Source organism: Protopterus annectens, chromosome 9.part0 (assembly GCF_019279795.1).
Source record: "Protopterus annectens isolate FY-2018-M chromosome 9.part0, PAN1.0, whole genome shotgun sequence".
In the NCBI taxonomy this organism is placed as follows: domain Eukaryota; kingdom Metazoa; phylum Chordata; order Ceratodontiformes; family Protopteridae; genus Protopterus; species Protopterus annectens.
In genome coordinates, this window is record NC_056743.1 from 263053408 (window position 1) to 263075993 (window position 22586).

General features: G+C 40.3%; 1 protein-coding gene across 2 annotated transcripts in view; it reads left to right on the forward strand.

The window, feature by feature from the left end:
• Positions 1 to 22586, forward strand: part of LOC122811177 — a 3180768-nt gene that overhangs the window by 860946 nt on the left and 2297236 nt on the right. For both annotated transcript variants that reach the window (XM_044082849.1, XM_044082848.1), the window contains exon 6: positions 17604 to 17734. In XM_044082849.1, the coding sequence (XP_043938784.1) occupies positions 17604 to 17734 (131 nt within the window). The remainder of the gene's footprint in view (positions 1 to 17603; positions 17735 to 22586) is intronic.

Below are 22586 nucleotides of genomic sequence, written 5' to 3' on the forward strand. Positions count from 1 at the left end.
TCCGCCTTTCTCCGCTAGAATAGTCCAGTTTTTAGGTTAGTGCTGAATTCAGGGCTGTGTTACAAGTTTCTGTGTTTGCCCATACTTTACTTGGATAGAAGGAAGTTTCTCTGTTCACTGTAAGAGAGGGAGCTTTGAGCAGCCTAATTGTCCCTGGAGGAGTGGTTTCAGCCCAGAAATTAGCAATTTATTGGCCATTTTGGACTAATTTCTCTCTCTTTCATTTCCCTGCTATAAAACCCGCATTTGCATGGTTTTGCGTGCCGGGCAGCACCAGTTAGCTAGGGTATAACTATTCCCGGATCCACAAAATCCACTCTTCAATTTTTCCTTGGAACTAGACAAATGTTCTACTTAAGCACTCAAACCATTCACTTCTCATCCTGGCACTTGCTCAAAACTCATAGCAAGCACTAATAAACCTTAGCACTAGACCCCCCTATACTTTAGAGAAGGACAAGGCTCTCTATTCGACCTTACCAGCCAGTCAGTAAAACAGTTCACTGTACCTATCCAGGCATGTCCAAAGGGCAGTTTCAGGTGTACTCTCCAGTCCTACTGGTGAATCTGGGTAGTTTGAGGCAATGTTACAATTGCCTCGTGTACACAGACAACCTTCTCCTCCTTCCACCAAACACTAATACATGACAGATGCAATTATACAGCCAAACTGGAGGCTAAGCTCTCTCAACCCAAGACTGGACCAGGAAGTCAAGAGGAGAAGAGAATTACTTGCATCACTCCATCAGTCTCACATAGACCTATGAAACCAGCGCCGGCAAAAAACACACATAAGTACACGAAAACATACTCGGAGGCTCTAAATAAAAATCTGGATCCCAACATAGGTTGGGAGGTGGCATAATGGTTAAGATGTTTGCCTTACAAACACAACGTGCAGGATTTGAGTCTCACAAGGGATAATTGGCTAGGCTTAAAATGGCTCACAAGGGCAGTCAACTTAGTACTAATCTATGAACCTATGCAAAAGCAAGAGAGACCTCCAAAGCAGACATCCAAGCAACCCCCACCCCCCCCAACACAAACCATGAAACACATACTTCACAAAACCAGTGTGCCACGCAGTCACAACCCTTAAGGCAAAATAACATACCCAACACACTAGTAATAGGTGACTCTATAGTCAAGCACACTGACGTCCTACTCACTAGGCTAAACAAGGAGAAGGTTACTGTTAGCTGCCTGTTGGGTGCCAGGATCCTCCACATAACACAAGCACTCAGGTCACTCCAGAACAAGTACAAATATGACCCTGCCATTGTCCATGTTGCTGTGAATGACCTGAGATGTACCTCCCTGGACTACATGAAAAGAGACATGGAGGAACTCTCTGATCATGTAGCCCAGGCCGGTATGACCCTGAGTAGCATCCTGCCCTCACCAAGAATGATACCATGGTACAGAGAAAAAAATTATCAATTTCAACAATTGGCTAAGCTTCTGATGTCATTCAAAGGGGATCCAGTGTCTGTCACCCTGGGACGACATGCTCGACAAGCCACACTGCTTTGCTAGAGACGGCTTGCACCTGTCATCCTTAGGCTTTCGAATACTGGCCAAGGCTCTTGCCACCTCCATAGTGCCTTTTTTAGGCAAGGCTCAAAAGACAAACTCACCGCCATAATTACACAAGTAACAAAAAACTGAGGGTAATGCTCCAGAAGTCTAAACCTCAAAATGGACGCACTCAAGGCACTCCTCAATATGGAGAAAATTGATATATGTGCAGTAATAGAAACCTGGTTTAAGGCTTCAGAGAGCATCCCAGCACTACCAGGCTACAACTCATACCATACATTTTGGCCACAAAAGGTGGGGGAGTATACATATTCATCAAGGATACCCACACCTCCTGGTTAGTGGCACATCATGATGCTTCAGAGATCATCCATGTGCAACTAATGGGCAAAACTGCTATTCAAATTATAGCTTGCTACAGATCACCCACCATGTCCCAGGACCCCCACTCTGCATTCCTGGAAACACTGGGAGTCATAAAGGTCCTACCAAACACCCTGATATTGAGTGATTTCAATTACCCAAACATTAGCTGGGAGAAGAACTCAAGTACAAACTCCCTTGCCCAACATTTCCTAGAATTTATAAATTCAAACACCCTGGATCAACTGGTCAACACCCCACCAGAGGTGACAACATATTGGACCTGGTCATCACCAACATGGGTGACTGGTGTTCCACACCGAAGGTCAACCCCTCGCTGATTAGATCTGACCATAAGCTAATCACTCTGGATATCCACATTCCAACACCACCCCCGTCAAAGAAACCACAGTGAAAACTTTTCAAAAGCAAACTTCACGTTACTTAAGACCAAGGTGGGAAGATTCAAAGCCCTCATGCTAAAGGATAATGCTGTCCAAACTGCAAAATCCTTTACTAATGCACTCTACAGGCACCTACAAGAATGCATGGATCATGCTATCCCAAACAAAACCAATACTCACTCCTCCAAGAAAAGGAAACCAGTCTGGTGGACCCCTGCTTAAACAAGCTATACAATAGCAGGAGGAAACTAGTACAGAAAGGAGTAAAATCCCAAGAAGGGAAGACATCCCTGATCAGTATCAGCAAGAAACTATGTTCGCTCATAAAATCATCCAAGGGTAGCTTCAAAAGAAAAACTGCCATGGACTCCAAAGATAACCACAAGGCATTCTTTAGCTATGTCAAGAATCTAAGTGGTAATTTTCAGATATGCTCAGAGTTAGTGGAGAATGGCACAAAATACACTGAACCGACTGATATAGCCAACATCCTGGCAGACAGGTTCAATGCAAACTTCACCCCCAAAAGGGACCATAACTATACCAGAAGAATGTAGTGCCCCTGAAATTACAGACATTCAGGTTAAAACAGCCCTCTCCAAAGCTAAAAACACAGCATCAATGGGACTGGACGGTGTCCCAGGCTGTGTCCTACATGAGCTCAAAGATGAACTAACCCCTCACCAAAACACACTGTTTAAACTCAGCCTCTCCACAGGCTACGTGCCCATAGAGTGGCACACAGCAACAGTTATTCCGCTCCACAAAGGTGGATCCACAACAGACCCTTGGAACTATCGCCCTATAAGCCTAACTTGGTCTGCAAAGCTATGGAGCGCATCATCATGGATCTCATTAACAGTGACATTGGGAACTTCCAAACACTGGACCCTACCCAGTTCAGCTTTGTTAAGGACAGATCATACCTCCTAAACCTGGTGGACTTCTTTGAGACAGTTACCCAGGCTATAGACGAGGGAAAGGTGGTCCACACCGCCTACCTAGACCTCGCAAAGGCTTTCAACACCATTCCTCACTCAGGTATTATAGACAAGCTCACCAGCCTGAACATAAACCCCTACGTCATGAGATGAGTTGCCAACTGGCTCATGGACAGAACCCACACAGTAAGAGTTGTGGTAGCTAGGTCTGACTTTAAACCGGTTACAAGTGGCGTTCCCCAGGACTCAGTCTTAGGACCCCTCCTGTTCGGCATATACTTCTCAGAGGTACAGGTAAGCACAGGAGGATTATGGTTGACCAAGTTCACAGACGACTACAAACTAGGGGCTATAATTATCTCTCCGGCTGACACAAACATCCAAAAGGGTCTCACTCAGACAGATACCTGGTGTCAAAACAATGGCCTCAAGCTAAATGCCAAAAAGTGCATAGTCATCCCCTTTGGAAAAAACAAAGCACCCACAAACTACCACATAGGTGATAGCCCCCTAAATACAGAAGACATAATACGGGATCTGGGGACCCAAGTAGATAGTAACCTCTCCTTTGATAATCACATTGCCAAAGTGGTTAGAAAATCCTTCTATGTGGCCCACCTAATCACAAAAGGTTTTGCATCCAGATTGAAAGAGGTCATTGGGCCCCTCTGTGCATCACTCATCAGACCCATCATAGACTACAATGCCCCATTTATGATGTACCTTACAAGACACCTGCAACAACTGGAAAGACCACAGAAGTAACTCACCAAGAGGATCACTGGCCTCAAGCAGATGCCCTATGCAGCTTGACTGAAGAAACTCCAGCTGTACTCATTTGCATACCACCTACTCAGAGGTGATCTCTGTCTGACATACAAGGCCATGTCCAACCCAGAATTGATGGACATGCTCCACATAAAGAAAACCATATCCCCTTGAGCCACATGCTCCAAGGATCTAAGCCTCACCACAACAATAAGTAGGACGTGGTGGAGGGATAGATTCCTGTCCCATAGACTTCCCATGCTCTGGAACAAGATTCCAATCTACATTAGGCAGAGGCAGAGCTCCTCGCTAACCCTCTTCAAGAGAAACCTTGACGAGTGGATGGGAAACAGAAAGTTTACCCAGGGATCACTTCAATAACTCTGCTGGAAAGATGCACAGGGAACTAATCTAAGGGGGCGGCGAAAGCCAACACATTCCAGCTAGGCTTATAAATGCCTTTGGGCAGATAGCCTAGTACCTACCTATGAACCTATAACCAGCACCTATTCAGGGCTAGTTGTTGTCTGGTTTTACAATATTTGTGTGAGTTACTGTCATTTGACCTTTCTTATTCCTCTATCAAGGTTAATTTATTGACCATGTCAGCATGCCTGCCCATTGATCTTCCTCTTCCAATGCATTCTCATGGTAAATGTTTTTAAATGTTTTTTTTTTTCATAAGAGGCCTCAAAGAAAACTATTGGGCCCTCCTTGGGATCTTAATTTTGTGTTAGAGAAGCTAAAACTTGATTCATTTGAACAAGGTAGCCTAGCTGACTTGAGATTCTTAACATTGAAAACAATTTTACTGTTTGCTCTGACCTCTGCAAGAAGATTATCTGAGTTACAAGCTCTTATGGTAAGTAAACCCTATCTCATTTTCCATACCTACAGGGTTTCTTTGAGAACTAATTCTTCTTTTATACTTAAAGTGGTATCAGAGTTTACATTAAGCCAAACTATCAATCTGTCAGATGTTCTTCGTGTTTCACTGTTGCAGTCATAACTGTAGGGTGATCCTGCCAGCAGGCAGCCCGAGGTCGGCCAGAATCCCAAAGTCTGGGTCCGGCGTCAGCTGCTCGAGCAAGTACCCTGATGTCAGAGTGCAGAGGTATAAAGCTGGCAGCCGACGCCATCTTCTCCAGTCTTTCTTGCCGTGCGGTGGAAAGCAGCTCGCAAGTTGTTGGTTGGCGGATTCCCAGACAACGTGCTTTGCTTGTCGTCGGTCCGAAGTCGTCTTCTTCTCTTCTCAAACTAACTACCCTGTTGGGGAAACTTTTTTCTTGCTCCTTCAATGTCAGAAAAAGTTAATAATTGTATTTCGTGTGGAAAACAAATACCTCATAAAGATTTCCACTCTTACTGTCTTCCTTGCTTAGGCCCTGACCACGATGTTTCTTGCTGTCGGTTTTGTGCCAGGTTTAATTCTTGTACTATTAAGCGTAGGTACGATTGGGCCTTGAATTATTTCGATAGACGGTTCAATTATAGGATGTCGTCGGATACTTTACCGACAACCGGAATTCAGCATAAGGACAAGGATAGGCCTCCGAGGTCCAAACAGGATACGGTTCAGCCGGAGCCAGATTCGGGTTCGGCGGTCATCAGTGAGGCGCTTTTGCAGCACCTGTCATCAGCCACTTTGGAACCGATGGCCAACACGGACTCCCACGGGGAACCAACTAGGCCCAGTATTTTATCTGCTGCAGGACCTTCGGACATCGCTCCTTCAGATGGGTCCGGAACCGCTGTGCAGGTACCGGCTTCTGAAGGGGTTTTCAGGCCTTCTCATATCACTATTACTACAAAGACAAAGGCAAAGTCAAAGACTCCTGGTAAGCCAAGGATTTCTTCTCAAGCTTCTTCGGATTCAGCTCCCAAGACCCAGAAGCAATTATTAAGGATGGCTGAAGATTTGCTTACTATGATTAGGGGTTCTCACCCCCCTCCTGAAAAAAGGCCTAGACAGGATATTCCTTATGATTCCTCTGATCAGGCTTCTGTGTCTTCAGTCTCTTCATCTGACCAGGATTATTCTTTTCCTCCTTTTGAGGATTCTGATGCAGAGGACTCTATTCCCTCTGCTTCTCCCCCTGAAGATTTTTCTTTTGGGGAAACCTTGCATGAGATGAGAGAGCATTTTCATTGGGAAGGTCAGGATTATTCTGCTTCCAAGAAGAGGCTTAGGGAATTTCTCCTTCTCCCACAACACAGACTTTGGCTATTCCTCCTGTTCTTGATATTGTGGATGATGCTTTCTCTGAAGCTAACCTGAATCCTGATTCTTTTCTGCCTGCTCCTTCTAAGCCGGATAGATTTTACAGAGTCCGTGATTCCCATCAATTTTTGTTCAAGAACCCTTCTGCAGATCCTGAAACTATTTCTCAGGGTTCCAAGGCTGCTAAGGCCGCTACAGCTAAAAATCCCTCTGAAAAGGATTCTCGTGCCTTGGACAGATGGGGCAAAAAGGTGTATACTTCTGCTACTCTTTCTATTAGAGCTTTAAATTGCCAGTTTCATATGTTCAAGTATCAGCAATTTCTTTCTGTTTTAAAACAAAAACTTTCTACCTTTCCTGCATGTGCAGAGGACAAGGAATTACAGGATGTATTGCATGCAACTGAACAAGTTAGCAAACATAGTTTACATTGTGGTTTTGATGCCTTGGAGGCTTCTTGTAGGGCCGCAGCCTCTAGTACTGTTATCAGGAGACATGCTTGGCTTCGAGAGCAGAATTTACCTGAGCAAGTTAAGGCTAAACTGTTAGATGCCCCTGTTCAGCATGATGTTTTGTTTGGATCTAAAGCTGAGGAGGTTATTAAAAAGATGGAGGATAAAGCGAAATCTATGCAGACTGTTAAAGATTTCTTACAAGTTCAGCCTCCTAGATTTACTAGAAATTGGCACTCTAAAAATTGGTCCTTTCCCACATCTGACAGGCCTCAAAGGGGAAGATATAGACGCTCTAGAGGCCGGGCTCAGGCCTCTTACAGGTCCAGACAATGGACTGCTTCATCACTTAGAAGGGGAGAAGACAGATCTCAATCACAAAGGAAGCAGACCCAATGACTCTCTCTGTTTCCTTGCCTGGAAGCCCCTCTCAGAGGAAAACTTTCTCTTTTCTACCAAAATTGGATTCATATTACCCAAGACAAATGGGTTTTAGACGTGATTTTAAGAGGTTACAAATTCCACTTTCATACTCTGCCAAGGTCTATCGGTTGGCCAGATCTGCCAAAACATCAATGGTCAGAGGCCTTAAATCAAGTGGACGCTCTATTGGCCATGAGAGCCATGGAACCTGTTCCACTTTCAGAGATGGGAAAAGGTTTTTACTCTAGACTATTTCTGGTCCCAAGAAAATAAAGCTCATGGAGACCTATTCTGGACCTTTCAGTATTAAACACCTTTCTGGAAATTCCAAAATTCAAGATGCTTACTCTACAACAACTTCTTCCAATGCTCTCCCAGGATGCTTGGATGGTGACATTGGACTTAAAAGAAGCCTGCTTACACATTCCCATCAGGCAGGAATGCAGGAAATACCTCCGATTCAAGGCAGGTTCGAGGCACTTTCAATTCTCTGTACTGCCCTTTGGTTTATCTACTGTGCCCAGAGTCTTTACCAAGTGTCTGGCTCCAGTAGTAGCTTATTGCAGACTCCAGGGGATTCAAATCTGGACGATTGCCTTATTCAGGCGGACAGCAAAGACCTTTTACTTCAACATCTGCATTTTGTTCAACGTCTTCTCCTACTACTGGGATTTTCAGTGAACACAAAAAAGTCACATTTGATCCCTTCTCAGCAAATGATCTTTTTGGGAGCTCTTCTAAACACAAGCTTGCAAAGGGCCTTCCTCACTCCAGAAAAACAATTACAGCTGGCTTCAATTTTCAAAACCTTGGCTACTTTAACTCAGCTCACTGCAAGGAAATTCCTGCAGGCATTGGGCTACATGGCTTCTTGCATCCTGTTGATTCCAAATGCAAGGCTTCATATGAGAAAACTTCAATGGTACCTAAAGAATGTATGGTCACAGCATTACCACAGTCTGGACACAATGATCCCACTGATTCCCTGCCTCCAAAAGGGAGTTTGGTGGTGGTCCAGGGGGTGTGAGGAAAAGCCTGGACTTCGCCTGCCTCAACCTTCTCAGATCATAACCACGGACGCTCGGATTATGCTTGGGGAGCTCATTTTCTAGACATTTGCCAGCAGGGCTCTTGGACAAAGAAGCATCTTCTCTGGCACATCAACTTGAAGGAAATGTTGGCAGTCCAAAATGCTCTTTTAGCCTTCCAGAATCTTTTGAAACCGGGGCCTCTTCTCGTCATTCAGACAATACCACAGTCATGTGGTACATAAACAAACAAGGGGCTCTCACTCTTACCCCCTTTGCAGACTAGCCATGAATTTATGGGACACAGCTCTAAATCTGAATCTGCATCTTCAAGCTCAATTCATTCCAGGAAATCAGAACCTCTTCGCAGACAGCCTAAGCAGAAACCTTTCGGATCCTCACGAATGGATGCTAGACCCCAACTTATTCAGCAGGATTTCTGCAGTTTGGGGTTGTCCTCAGATAGATCTGTTTGCATCCCATCTCAATCATCAGCTCCCTCTTTTGCACCAGGTCTTACCACAAAACAGCTTGGAAAGTGGATGCCCTGTCATTCAGCTGGAGGAATCTTTCGAGATATGCCTTCCCTCCTCTTCCTCTTCTGCCTCGGGTGTTACTGAAAATAAAACAGGACAAGCCCAAGATTATCATTTTGATAGCTCCAAATTGGCCTTGGCAGTTTTGGTATCCAACTTTAAAACACCTATTCCTGGAACCTCCTTGGATTCTTCCTCTGATCCCTTCTCTTCTGTCCCAGCATCAGGGCCAGATGTTCCACCCTCATGTCAAAACTCTATGCCTAGCAGCTTGGCTCTACAAGGGCCTTTGATTCCTTCTTCTCTTCCCAAGCAAGTTGCAGATGTTCTTTTGGAAGCTAGGTGGCCTAGCACTAAAAAATCCTATGCTGGAAAATGGAAAAGATTTTGTATTTGGATGCAGGCTCAAGGTTTTGATCCTCTTTTGCCTAACATTTCCTCCATTTTACTTTACCTCTCAGACCTTTTTACTAAAGGCCTTTCCTTTTCCTCCATTAAAATTCATGCTTCTGCTATCTCGGCTCATTACAACACTGATCCCCCCATCTTTTCTCATCAGCTTGTGAGACAATTTCTGAGAGGAGCTAAGAATTTAAGACCTCCCAGAATTCCTCCTGTTCCTGCTTGGGATCTTAATTATGTTTTGGAGAAACTTACTTTGCCTCCTTTTGAGCCTGCTGCAGCTTCGGACATCAAGTTCTTGTCCTGGAAGACAGCTATTTTATTGCCATTGACTTCTGCCAGAAGGGTCTCAGAGTTGCAAGCTCTCATGGCTGTGGAACCATATATTATCTTCCACCAGGGCAGAGTATCCTTAAGGACCAATCCTACTTTTATGCCTAAGGTGATTTCTAAACTGGCTCTAAATCAGACTATTCACCTTCCTACCTTCTTTCCAAATCCTCAAAATAAAGGGGAAAGGATCTTACATTCATTGGACGTACACAGACAACTTCGATTTTACCTGGACAAAACTAAAGACTTCAGAAAATCTGAACAATTGCTTATTTCTTATGCTTCCAGCTCTCTGGGTAAGGCTATTTCTAAACAAACTATTTCCAAATGGATTGCTCATGGAATAAAGTTTTGTTACTCTCACTATGGGAAACAGATTCCAGGTTCTGTTAGAAGTCATTCTACTAGAGCAGCTGCCACATCTACAGCTTTTCTCAGAGGAGTTCCTACCAAGGACATTTTGGAAGCTGCCACTTGGAGTTCAGTGCATACTTTTTCTAAGCACTGTAATCTCCCTTTGTACTCTAAGTCCAGGGCAGGATTTGCCTCTGCTGTTTTGCAGGGTCTTCTAGCTGCCCCTTCTTCTGCGTAACCTCCTCCCTCTTTCACAGCTTTGGGATTCTACCCTACAATTATGACTGCAACAGTGCACGAAGAACATAGTACAGTTGTGTACATGTAAATGTAGATGTTCGAGTGTCACCAGTCCCTCTTATTTTTGTTGTTTTTTCTTCCACTTCTTTTGTGGTGTATTTGTGTTCCTCTTTGGACACCTTTTGGTGTTTTGGGGGGCTTCTGACATCTGGGGCAAGAAAGGCTGGAGAAGATGGCGTCGGCTGCCAGCTTTATACCTCTGCGCTCTGACGTCAGGGTACTGCTTGTTTCACAGCGGCCGGCGGACCCAGACTTTGGGATTCTGGCCGACCTCAGGCTGCCTGCCGGCAGGATCACCCTACAGTTATGACTGCAACAGTGAAGACACTCGAATATCTACATTTATGGTAGGTGTACACAACTGTACTTTTTCTTTCCTGAATGTAAAAATGAGGGAGAAAGGGTACTCCATAGTTTGGATGTCCACAGACAACTCTGGTACTATCCTGATAGAACTAAATCTTTCAGATCATTAGATCCGTTGTTCATTTCTTGTGAAGATAAGATGAATAGACAACCTGTGTCAAAATAGTATGGTTGTCTAAGGTTGTTAACTTTTGCTGTAGTGACCATAATGAAAATATACCAGACAGGGTCAAGGCATACTCTACTAGGGCCATGGCTTTATGCATGTTGTTTTGAAAGGTTTGGATTCTGTAAATATTCTCAAAGCATCTGCTTGGTCCTCTGTACATACTTTTCCAAGCACTATAAGCTTGATCCCTTATCTAGGTCCAAATCAGGCTTTATTCAGACCATTGTCCAGGGGCTCCTGGACTTTTCTCTTTCCATCTCTCAGATGTGGTTAGCTATGGTAATCTACCCATATAGCTAAGGTTACTGCAGTAGTGATCAAGATTATGAACATAGTACTGTTGTGTAAGTAAATTTACCATAACAGTAGATTTTCAAATGATCACTGGTGCAGTAACTACTTCCTCTGAACATTCCCATTGTTTTTTTCTGTGCTTTTTATGCCAAGGTGTGGTCATTTATTTCTTATTGTTCCTTGCTTTGTCCTTTCAGGGCTTAGCCTCCCTATCTTTTGTTAGGAAAGCTCTGAAGGGCCTAGTGCCCAAACTTGTCTTTTAGTTAACTCCGCTCAAGTTTCTGAAAGTTTGGGTGTGTGGAAGGTGTCCTGAAGGTTTGGAAGCTGGCTAGCTGTTGTATCCTTGGCAAGATCTAACCCATATATGTAGCTAAGACTACTGCAGCAGTCATCCTTTGCACATCTACTGTTATGGTAAGTTTACTTGTACAACTGTACTGTATGAAATTAATATTTAAGAATATAGGTAACATACAAACTGTCAACCCAACCCAGTTTTGATTTGTCAAGGGCAGCTCCTGACTGTTTAATCTGGTTGACTTCTTCAAAAATGTACCTGAAGAAATGAATGAGGGCAATCCCTAACAAATTAGCAGTGTTAGCTAATTGTTTCAGAAATAGCACACAGTGGGTTAGGATGCGCAGTTATACTTCCTCCAAAAGACATGTTGCTAGGGTTCAGTCCTTGGCCCACTCCTCTTTGGCATTTACTTCTAGGAGGGCAAAGCTAATGCTATGGGTTTGTGGCTGTCCAAATCTTCAGATTACTGCAAACTTGATGCCATTATAAACTACCCAGAAAAAAACAAGTTTCCCCAAGAGAGATTGTCCTAAACATATAGCTTTTGTCAAAACCATGTACTAAAACTAAATGACAAAATGTATATAATCACATCCTTCAGGAAGCATGATGCATGTAGTAACTATCAGATTGACAAATCCCCCATGAAAATTGATCCTGTAGTTTGGGATTTAGAAACCTCCAGTCAGAAATGAACTGTCCTTTGATCATCACGTTTGCTGTTGTAAGGAAGTCCTTTTTCATTACGCAGCTTATATCTGAATTTACTGCATCCTGATCCAGCGATGAAATTGGTCCACTGAACTCTGCATTATAATGCCTTGGGGTATGTATCTGCCCAAACATTTGTCACAAATAGAATGACCACATCACATTCTTACTAAAAGAAATCTAGGACCTAAATTGTAAAAACTATGCAGATAGTATCAAAGGCTTGTCTCAGCATCACACAGGCTACTGAGATGGGACCTCTGCCTTGTCTATAAAGCTTAGACGGACCCTGTTCTGTCAAACCTCTTTGCAAGTCCAGTGGTATTGTAAACACCCACTCAAGAAATCTTAATCATTTTTTTGCAAAATAAATAGGACATGTTGTAGGGACAGGTATGTATCACAGAGAATACCTCTTCTATGGAATTCTCTTCCACAGCACATAAAGCAAAGCACGTCTGTTACTCTATTCAAATGTAATTGGGACAAATGGATGAGTAACTGCAAATTTACCCCAGTTTAGCACCCCTGGCTCTCATAGATAGGGAAACTTGTAAATGCCCCAACATATCTTTGTTTGGCTCATGGGTTATTTGCGTGCAAAACAGAGGAGCTAAAACCTATCATGGGAATGTAAGGCTAAACTTCCTAAAATCTTCACAGACTGGTATCATTGCAAGTCCCTATGACCCCATGAAAACACATGAAATGTTTAGTCATATGTATTATAAAATAATAAAATAATCATTTGAGCATCTGTAATGATTTAAATTTTAGAATGGATAATAAGGAGAACAATCATTTAACTTGGACGGGGCTTATGTAGAATGGAAACTGTTCCACCTTGCTTTTAAAAAGTTCATTGTAGAAGTTCGCACTACACTACAAATGCTGTAAAGCAGAAATATAAGTACATTTTAAAGAATAATTTCCCAAGTGGTTAAAACATGTTTTTTAGAGCATTGCTTGGGTTGCAAATTTTCATATCACGTAAGTATCCCCTAATATATATTTTAAAAGAGGTCTTAGTTTTTTTTTGTAAAAAAAAAAATCCACACCAACATCTAGCTAGGTAAACTGTACACTGTGAAATACATGTGCACAGACAATAAAAATTAAATTGATTTCCTGTTGGCGAATGTCTAACAAACTTGCCTTTGTTGATAATGTGATCGCAAGCATTGCATGCTCCTTGTGGGAATAGTGACATTGAACTGCCATCTGAGACAATAAGAGAAGACAGTGGCTGTTTTAATATGTCCCAATGTCCACTGAATATGTTAAACATTTTAAAATGACTCATCAATAATGTATGATTAAAGCTCTGTTTTATTTGACCCTATCAGCATGGGTAGAGGTTCCCCCATTTTTCTTACTATGTATAGATAGAAACCTAAGATTTTCCAATTTATCAAAGGCATACACAGTGGTGGTGCTGCGGTAGCGTTTTCACCTCACAGTAAGACGCTGTCCGATTCAATTCTCAGCTAGAGCGTCTTCTGTGTGGAGACATGCGTGAATGGGCGTACCTTCGTTGAAGGTTGTGTGTCACGGCTGGTAACTCGGCACGTAAAAATCAACTACCAATCATTAGCGGACCGGAGTTCCACTGTGGCGACCCCTAATTGGGAAAAGCCGAAAGACACAAACAAATCAAAGGCAGACTCAATAAGATTAATTGGACTGATCCAAAAAATGTTACACTAAATCGTTTGCATGAATAGATTACCTATCATTTTCACTAGTATCTCTCTCTCTGCACTGTCTTACATTTTCTGATCAGAATGCTTTTTAGTTTTGATAAGTCATTTCTTTTTTGAGTTTCCTATATAGATATAAGCATACCATTTAACCAAGTCATGATAAACCTTAAATGCAAATAAGGTAATTTAACCGTATCAACAGAGATGTTAATATGAAGACATCTATATCATTATTGTTTATAACCTTATGAAACAGTTCAATGGACTCTAAATCTGAATGCTTACAGAAAAATACTCTAGAGTATTTGTAACATATGGTGATCTTAAACAGGTCTTGCTTAAACAAATGTTCCTGTTCCTAATGCACAACATATATGTTAGCATATTAGGGGACTACACTAGACCCTATTGCTGTACCATTAACTTGCTTGTAGCCTACATCAGTGAACAGGAAAATATAGTCTTCTACAACAAGTTCTAAAAATAATTAATCAGCTTATATTCTTACATTAGTCCAAGTAGTATGTTAACAGTGCTATTGTTCTGTGACCTCCAACCCAAATCTATTTATTTTATTATTTTTATTAATGCTTGTTAATCTAGATAGCCAGAATGGGTAGTGAGCCCTTTTAGGCAGGGGGCGGGGGGGTGTCTGAGGAAAAAAAGCTCCACAGTGCAGTCATACAAACATTTTATGCAAAATTTACAAGGTATAATATAATTAATCATACATGCAGTCATTTACTTGAAAAAAAGTTAAGGTTACATTGGTAAGAAGTTATAACTATATACATTTTCACAATGCAGTCATTTCAAAAAGGCAGATTTTTATTGAAAATAAGAAGACATCCATCACCCCTTTTTTCCATTTTGCACATGGGGTCGGGGTGTCACTTCAACAGTGACAATCATCTTGAGCCAAGATTTACACCGCCGGGTGGCTAGCCCTGCCACGGTAGTTCATCCATACCACTCACTCACACACACTCACACCTACGGCCAATTTAGTGTGTCCAATCCACCTACTGCATGCATGTCTTTGAAATGTGGGAGGAAACCAGAGCACCCAGAGGAAATTCACACAACCGCAGGGACGAAATGCAGACTCCGCACAGAAGGCACCCCAGCCAAAAATCAAACTGGACAGCCTCTGTCTGTGAGGCAAAAATGCTAACCGCTGCACCATAGCAGCCACATAAAGCAGTTTATTAGGAGAAACATATAGAAGGTATAGTGAGAGGACAAGTGAGAGGTAAATTGGTAGATGTAAAAGGGGGTATTAAAAGTAGGAGTAGGAAAAAAATGGGAGCATGAGATGTAGGGTTAGTATATATGAGAGTGAACTGTAGATACTGGCAGTAGAAGCTTGGTTTAGCATTAAGGTGGAGGATATGTAAAAGGTATACTAAGGAGAGAGAAGAAAAAGAGTAGAGGATACTAAAAAAGCCTGAGTTTGTTGATAATGTGATTGCAAATGTTACATTTAATTTACATAGTGTATTTCACATACATACAAGTGTTGGTAGTAGCTCATTTCATACAGCAAGGACAGTCACATTTAGAACTTAAGATACCCTTTTGATTTACTTTGGAAAGGTCCTTTATATGATTTTTTTCTTAATTCTAAGAATATGGTGTTCCACATTTTAGCAACAGAGACTGATTAATGGTAGTCACTGTATTATTAGATTTAGTTATAATGATCTGACTTGGGTCCTGTGATTTAAGTTCTCTTTGGAATGAATTCAGAGATTAAATTATTGATAGCTGGACATTTGTTAGGTGAATAGAGAATGTTGTGAATCAATTACTCGTGTTGGTGTATAATGGCATAATGTCTCCCATTACAAGCCAATCACCAGGACAGTAGTCAATTCCCTATAATGCTTGAGTAAATTCTATAGTGTCCTTTACTGAAATATACCGAGAACTGCTTAAAGGTTTCTGTAATTGATCAAACAAAATAGAAATATGCTTAGACAAAATCCATATCCCAGTATAGTGGGCACCATAGGAGGATCTAGCGTATCCTTTTATATTTTTGACAGCCCAAATAAAAACTGCCATGCAGATACTACACCATACACGACTGTTTTTTTTCTGAAATGCCATCCTGTAAAAATATTTTTATAACACCATAATAAAGTAACCAGAAAAACCCTTGTTAGAAAAAAAAGATTTTGCTGTGGCTGTGTGTTATTGATATGCTTTCATGCTTGTGCTTGCACTGAAACAGTATTCAGTGAGTGCTTGCTCAGTAGCATGATATGAAGCTCTTGTCAGTACCACGTTACTTAATTCTAGTTTATATAAATATCTAATGGTCTAGTTATGTTGTCATTTTTCTACTGTTCTTACTTGCTCTGTTAATAGTATTGAACATACCATTTTGTGTTTTCCATATTTTCAGCTCCATTCCAACACCATATAAATAAACCCCAAATCATGTTTCTTTTTTTAAAACCTTTGTTAAATTATCACTTAAGACACAGACAAACCCAAAACCTATTTGTGACGTTGCAAGAGCAACACCCTCCAAGTCTTGCTACTCAGAATGACACTTAGTTTTATGCATTATTTACCTGTGTAACAGACATAGCTGCAATGTTAATAAAATATTTGCAGTAAAGGAATGTCTCCCCTATTATGTGTGTGACACCAAACATTATGAAATATTATCCTACAAAATAAAGGAGATACAGGCAAAATAAAACTGTGAATTAACTAAACAAGATTAAACGTATTTTTGCTTGACTGTTTTACAACACTCTAACCCCAGCATGGGGGCTGCTCTCCCCAAATCCCTGATACTTATATATACTAATTCTGAGGTTCCTGTGCCTCAGAGTAGGGGAATATGCTGAAATACCACAGCCTCAGATTTAGCGTATATATTATCCCACATTTGTAGTTGTTTTGCTGTTCTGAGGATCACAGTTATAGTCCTCAGAATTTCAACTAGCGTCTGTATGGAATGTATAAAAAAGAACTATAAATGCATTTGTTCTTATAATTCTGGATGGTTCAGTGCTGACGTATATAGTACATAGGAATGCACAAGCACACACTGTTTTGGTTTACCAGATATGCTTAAACCATGTAAATCTGGGACACCTGTGCTTGAACTATTACAAATGAAATTCCTCCTGTACATCACAATATGTGCCGAGATAGATGTTCACCTAGTTTGCCAGATGATTGTAAAGGTTACGTACAGCACATTAAGCAAGCATTAAGAATACCAAACTGCCCTAAATGTAAATGAAACATAGGTCATCAGATATTGTCAGTGTTGCATGACTTTATTCAGCAATTATGCTGTTATAACAGAAATGTTAAAGAATTATAGTACATTCCCATCACCTCATCAGCAAAAGTATCAGTTAGTATATATATATATATATAACCAGTTATGGCTATCCCTCACCTCCTTTTCTTCACCTCAGTAATATGTCAAAGGGCTGAAAAACTTGACAACACCAGCAAGGCTCTGGAATGCTTGATCACTGAGAAGAAATGGGGGAGGGGCACTTAGGTACTTCATTATCCACAAGATTTAAGAATTTTGTAACTTCATTGCTTTTCACATGCCTCTTCTTGTGACTTAAGACAGGACTAGTTCTCCTTCAGACCACTACCTGCTTTATCTCTTAGAAAGACTAGGAAAATATGAGTAGAGACTGTGTTCAGAATAATTTACATATATTAACCCTCCTTAAGTACTTGTCAGGAACTCCCTTTAATACCAGGATATGTATGCATCATATCTTCTGAGAGTGGTTTTTCATGCATCCAATTTACAGGTAGAAGAGATGAGTACATTTTTCATTCCAAGAAATATGTACATTGATTAGAAGATGCAGCATTCCCCATTACAGTGAACGGAAATCAAATAAGAGCAAGCCATCTGCTCTGACATTACCTAAAAATTATGCCGTTGAGTTGTTTCTGTTAAGAAAGGAGTGAAACATAAATGCATATTTTTCTTTCTCTAGGCATGGCTGGGCTGTTGACGGTAGAATAATAGGGCCAAGTCTCGAATCATCATGCACTGCAGGAGCTCAACTCTTCTACTATTCTCAACAAGGATCTTACATGTATGGGATTTATTGTGCTCGCTCAGAAGGTAACATAAATTTTCCACTGTCCTACAACAATCAGTTGAATGACAGAGGGTCATCTCACTATGTGGTGTTTTGAATTTTTTAAATTTTAAATGTGAGCTTTTTGTATTGAATGCTTTACTGGATAACCAAACTGCCTGTCATGTTCTACTTTTTATATTTAATTATACTTGCTTATGGGTTTTTACTTGTATGATACATAGAAGTTTGGAATTTTAATACCATAAGCAAATTGTAAAATAATAAACCAGATATTCTGTAGGTTGTATGGAAGGCCTGTACTGACAGGTTAGGAAATTTAGAAATCCTAGAAATGTAAATGCTGGTTTGGGCCATCTGGTTAAACTGAATAATCATACCAGAGAGACCCAAGAAAGCAACAGGTCATTTCTTGTAAATGCAGCTTGTGTCTTACGTTTGCAGTCATATCCAGTTGTCTCAACTTCATTGCTGCAGAGATCAGGCAAGACTTACAGAGGTAGAAGGGCTTGGTGAACACACACACACACACACACACACACACACACACACACACACACTGTATATATCTATATAGCTAATTTATATAATATAAATGCTTTGTGTTGGACACTGGAGAAAGGTATTTGTTGTGATTTTGCAGATATGTTTTTGTTTCAGTAGGATTTGTGGTTTACTGATCACAGGCGCGATACTACTGCATTTGAATTTTTAATTGTGAAAGTGTCTGCATTGGTCTGACAATGGGCTGTGTAGTTGATGAATCTGCAGTGATGATATGTGCATTAATAATAATTTTAATCACTAAATATTCATAGGTGTAGTCCAATAGGTTTATGCAGAGCTTAGGGCTGGAAAGGTATTGAGAAGCTTAGCCACATTACCTTTTTTTTTTTTTAAACAAGAAACATTTTTTATTAAATTATCATGTACGACATAGGCAATGTTACATTTATATAAATGAAAATAAACCATACCAACACAATCTCAGTTGCAAACATTATACATTACAAACCATGCTGACACAGCTGTAGCTGTAAACATTATACATCACTTATAATATATCCAGTAATTATCAGTCAGACATTACATAGCTCATTCAAATCCTGCTTTCTTTTAGAACTCGTCCCTCCTCTGCATGTAATGATCCCACAGCTCCCATCTTTTCCTATGTAATTTGCTGCTACCCTTTTCTAAAGATCCCAATTCCAGTTGTTTTATCTCTGTTACTGTCTTCACTACTTCTAGTAAAGTTGGTTCAGACTGTGATTTCCATTTTCTAATAATTGCTTTTTGGCAACCATTATAATTACACTCAGCAAGGCCTTACTATGTCTAGACAGTTCCAATTCTGTATCATAGCTCAAAAAAAATAATTTCCTTAGTTGCACCAATTTGCTTACCCAGTATCTCTGGCCGAACAGTCTGCAGGGAATCTTTAAAGTCTGCCAACTCATTACAATCCCAGAAAATATGTTTCCAATTACCTCCTTCTTCCCCATCACACCTCCAACATTTGTTGTCTACCTGAGGAAAAATTATTTGGATTCTACTTGGGGTATAAAAATACCTAACTAAATACTTCCAAGCAAATATCCTAAATCTTCTAGACTAATACCCATGTAAACACTTCCAAGCAATGATCCTAAATCTTCTAGATTTTGTTGCACGTTTGAGAGAGATACATATATCCCCTCATTGTTTCTTTGTGAATAGCTTATCCAATCTCTCTTCCCAATCCTATCTAACCTCGTCTGATTGATTCTTATAGTTATCATGCAATATTTTGTATGCTGTACTAATTATTCTTTTTCTTAAGTGCAACTTCTGTTCTAGATTCAACTAAAAACTCTACCAGTGTTGGTCTTTCATTTAGGACACTCCCTGTTTCTTTCTGTTTGCCTTTATTTGGAAGGCAGTCTTTAATCTGCAGTCCAAATAAGTTTTTGGCATATTCCCATTCTATTACTTTTCCCTTTCTAGTTATTTACTCCCAATACCTTGGTTCTTTTGCCATTTTTTTCCAATAAATTCCAGCCCCCTCTTGCCTATTGTCTGTATCTCTAATTGCAGTCATCCCTATCATCAGAATCTCCTTTCTCCATTCCCGTGTTGGCGTAGTTCTTAGAATACCTTTTGCTACTTTATGAATATAATATTCTGTATGATTATTGTTATACTCCTTAAAGGTCTGCATCCAAAGTCCAAGTCTCTCCTTGTTTTTGAGCTTCCTCCCTGTTTCATCATCATCTGTTTCATGTGCTTTTTTTGTAAAGAAACAGGTGGTGGTATGCATATGTTGCATTTGGGTCAACCCCCCCCCCCCCATGCAGCCATTCCAGTGTCCCATTATTTGGCTATTTCTCCCCAGTTGCCGTAAACATTGTTCAAAACTCTTAGTGTGCATACTGCTTTCTGCTTTCCTTCTGCAATAATTACAGATATTTGGATTTAATTTAGAACTTTTATTTCAAGTTTTCCAGCATAAACACTGATAGATATTTGCTAAACAAAGCAATACAGTCTCACAGTGAAAACAGACTTAGCATTAAAACTTCTGTGACTTTGAAACTCACATTCATTGAAACAGCATTAAAACCCACATTCAAAGAAATTGCATCTAGTCAGTGGCAGATTAAGTTTACCTTTGAGTTTTCAAATCATAGTCCACTTGCACACATTTTTAGGACCTTGCAAAATTTCTTTCATTCACCTTCCTGATTGTATTAAAGTATAATATATAATAATTAAATGGGTCTATATCAGAACATCGAATGATTAAAATCGAGAACGTTCTAAAGAGTGAAAATGCTGGACTTCAAAATCGTTATTGTGGGGGGTTGTGCCCTCCACACCCCCTGCTAAATATATATTCCAACTCTGAGATCGCATTACAGTGAGGAAAGGGCAAGTATTCCAATCTTCACTGTACTGCGATCTCAAAAAAAGTACTTCAAGGTTCGTGATTTTAATCATTCGATGTTCTGATATACACCCTAATTAAATTATATCCCTTGTATAATACAACACCACTTGTTAGACCGTGTTTTAAATTTATAGCTAGTAAGCAAAGAAACAAAACATATGAACCAATAATGCCAACGCTGCCTAATTCAGAACATTTCAACAGTAAAAGGCCACTCAAAACTTCTGTCATTACAATCCACCAATATCAGCCAGTATGCAGTCTCTGCAGAAGTAAAAGTCATCTGAATAATTCCACATCAAAGAGATCTGACTCTAACTAATGAAAAGGTTGCTGCTAGCAAAAAACTTTATATTTAAGTATTTCATCTACAAATTCACTGCCTGCTGCGCTTAAAGAATAAATTGTGGTAATATTGCAATAGGGAATGGATGGCAAACTAAAACAGGTTTTTGCCTATAATGCCATTTCCCATTGGTTGACTGCATTTGTTTTTATCAGTTTAATCTAGATTTAATTTCTAAGTGGTTAGTTTATATAGATGCAATATTTTTGTTTAATCTGAGTATATATTTTTGTGTGTTATATTTTGTTTTTCTCTTTAAATGTGAAAAGAGTTTGTGTTACAATAACTGCTTGCACTGTGGAATGGTCAATGATGCACAGAAAGTGATGATAAATGCTTGGTGTTCATAGAGTGGTAATAAATAAAAAATATCTACATTCTGTACCTGAAAAATGTATTTATCACACCTCTCTAAGGGCAATATGTGAAGCCGTAGCACTTCAGTGGAACTGAACAACATAGGGTAAGGTTAAAGAATTACTAAGACCCGGGGTCATCTTTGCACTGTCTAATGACACTTAGAATACAAGTTAGTATGATTATAGGAAAGCAGAAATTAAGAAAGTAAGCTTGTACAATCCCTTTAAATTAAGCAACTTCCAGATGAGTGTGTATTTTAATTGCTCTCCTGTTTTACATATCTGAGTCTAATATTCCCATTGCAAACTTTTCTTTTCCCACTTCCATTTAAGATGTCTGTTGCTCCTTCCATTGCTTTTTGGTCTTCATAGCCACGCAGCATGACATTTCTGATGTTTTGAAACAGTCAGAATTAATACCGGAAAACTTAAGTAGCTAAACCTGCATGTAGTATCATATTGTCCTTTTGCCGGATTATGAAAATGGGTAGATGCCTTGATCATTGACAAAGCATAATGCTTTTTGCGGGATTTTGATGAATGTGTCTTTCTGCCAGAATGTAAAAACTGCAGACAGGCCATCTGATGCAACAACATGTAGCTGTTCTGGGCTCATGTGTCATAACACTAAATATAATCCGGTTAACTGACTCTCCAAGGGCTAGTGTGAGCCAGGATGTTGCTTCAGAAAACAGACAAAGCTAATCAATTTGCCCAAGGGTAAAGCAGTCCAACTATATGAAAAAAGGCTTGGCTGTTTCAGTGGAATTGGTATTCTACCAGTTTTTCCATCACCTGGAACTGCTGTGGTGGCAGGTAAACACGTGTTAATGGATCTCAGCTCTGGGACTGAGCGAGTGCAAGATTCTAAACCACATTTGGAAACATATGGAATCCTTCTTTCACCAGCTTTACTAGTCTCATATAAAGCAGTGCACTTTTTATAGCTAATAAAATACTCTACATCTCTTTGTTTGTCACTTCACCTGATGTCTAAGAAATAGCTTATTTGAATCAGCACACTGAACTGGTTATCACACAGACAAATAAATCTGAGAAACCTCTGTAATAAACAAATATCCTGATATAGATGACAATATGCCACGGGTGGCAGAAACTTTAGCACTCCCTAACCTTATCAGAGTGGTCCTGTTAAAAATCACTGGCCCCAAAACTTGGACCGAACTACAAAAGTAAGGGGAGTATCAATATTCATCAAAGATACCCACACCTCCAGGTTGGTG